A 1,221-nucleotide genomic window follows, 5' to 3' on the forward strand; every position below is an offset into this window, starting at 1 on the left:
TGGAGAACGATATGCAAAGAAGGTCCCAGCTGACAACAAGATTCTCCAAGGTGATGGCCAACAGTTCGAAGCAAAAACTCAGAACCAGGAAGACTTCACGTTTGTGAGCGGAGAACGATATGCCAAGAAGGTCCCAGCTGACAACAAGATTCTCCAAGGTGATGGCCAACAGTTCGAAGCCAGAACACAGAACCAAGAGGACTTTACTCACATCAGTGGAGAACGATATGCAAAGAAGGTCCCAGCTGACAACAAGATTCTCCAAGGTGATGGCCAACAGTTCGAAGCAAAAACTCAGAACCAGGAAGACTTCACGTTTATGAGCGGAGAACGATATGCCAAGAAGGTCCCAGCTGACAACAAGATTCTCCAAGGTGATGGCCAACAGTTCGAAGCCAGAACACAGAACCAAGAGGACTTTACTCACATCAGTGGAGAACGATATGCAAAGAAGGTCCCAGCTGACAACAAGATTCTCCAAGGTGATGGCCAACAGTTCGAAGCCAGAACACAGAACCAAGAGGACTTTACTCACATCAGTGGAGAACGATATGCAAAGAAGGTCCCAGCTGACAACAAGATTCTCCAAGGTGATGGCCAACAGTTCGAAGCAAAAACTCAGAACCAGGAAGACTTCACGTTTGTGAGCGGAGAACGATATGCCAAGAAGGTCCCAGCTGACAACAAGATTCTCCAAGGTGATGGCCAACAGTTCGAAGCCAGAACACAGAACCAAGAGGACTTTACTCACATCAGTGGAGAACGATATGCAAAGAAGGTCCCAGCTGACAACAAGATTCTCCAAGGTGATGGCCAACAGTTCGAAGCCAGAACACAGAATCAAGAGGACTTCACTCACATCAGTGGAGAACGATATGCCAAGAAGGTCCCAGCTGACAACAAAATTCTCCAAGGTGATGGCCAACAGTTCGAAGCAAAAACTCAGAACCAGGAAGACTTCACGTTTGTGAGCGGAGAACGATATGCCAAGAAGGTCCCAGCTGACAACAAGATTCTCCAAGGTGATGGCCAACAGTTCGAAGCCAGAACACAGAACCAAGAGGACTTTACTCACATCAGTGGAGAACGATATGCAAAGAAGGTCCCAGCTGACAACAAGATTCTCCAAGGTGATGGCCAACAGTTCGAAGCCAGAACACATAATCGAGAGGACTTCACTCACATCAGTGGAGAACGATATGCAAAGAATGTCCCAGCTGA

General features: G+C 47.4%; 1 protein-coding gene across 1 annotated transcript in view; it reads left to right on the forward strand.

Annotated features, from left to right (window-relative positions):
* CBG07669 overlaps positions 1–1,221 on the forward strand; it is a gene marked incomplete at both ends in the record, with an annotated part of 8,344 nt that overhangs the window by 3,755 nt on the left and 3,368 nt on the right. Inside the window, one exon of the mRNA XM_045240483.1 lies at positions 1–1,216. This exon is cut by the window's left edge and continues 2,480 nt beyond it. Within this exon, the coding sequence (XP_045093470.1) occupies positions 1–1,216 (1,216 nt within the window). The remainder of the gene's footprint in view (positions 1,217–1,221) is intronic.

This window comes from Caenorhabditis briggsae (genome assembly GCF_000004555.2).
Source record: "Caenorhabditis briggsae complete genome, chrX, whole genome shotgun sequence".
Taxonomy (NCBI): domain Eukaryota; kingdom Metazoa; phylum Nematoda; class Chromadorea; order Rhabditida; family Rhabditidae; genus Caenorhabditis; species Caenorhabditis briggsae.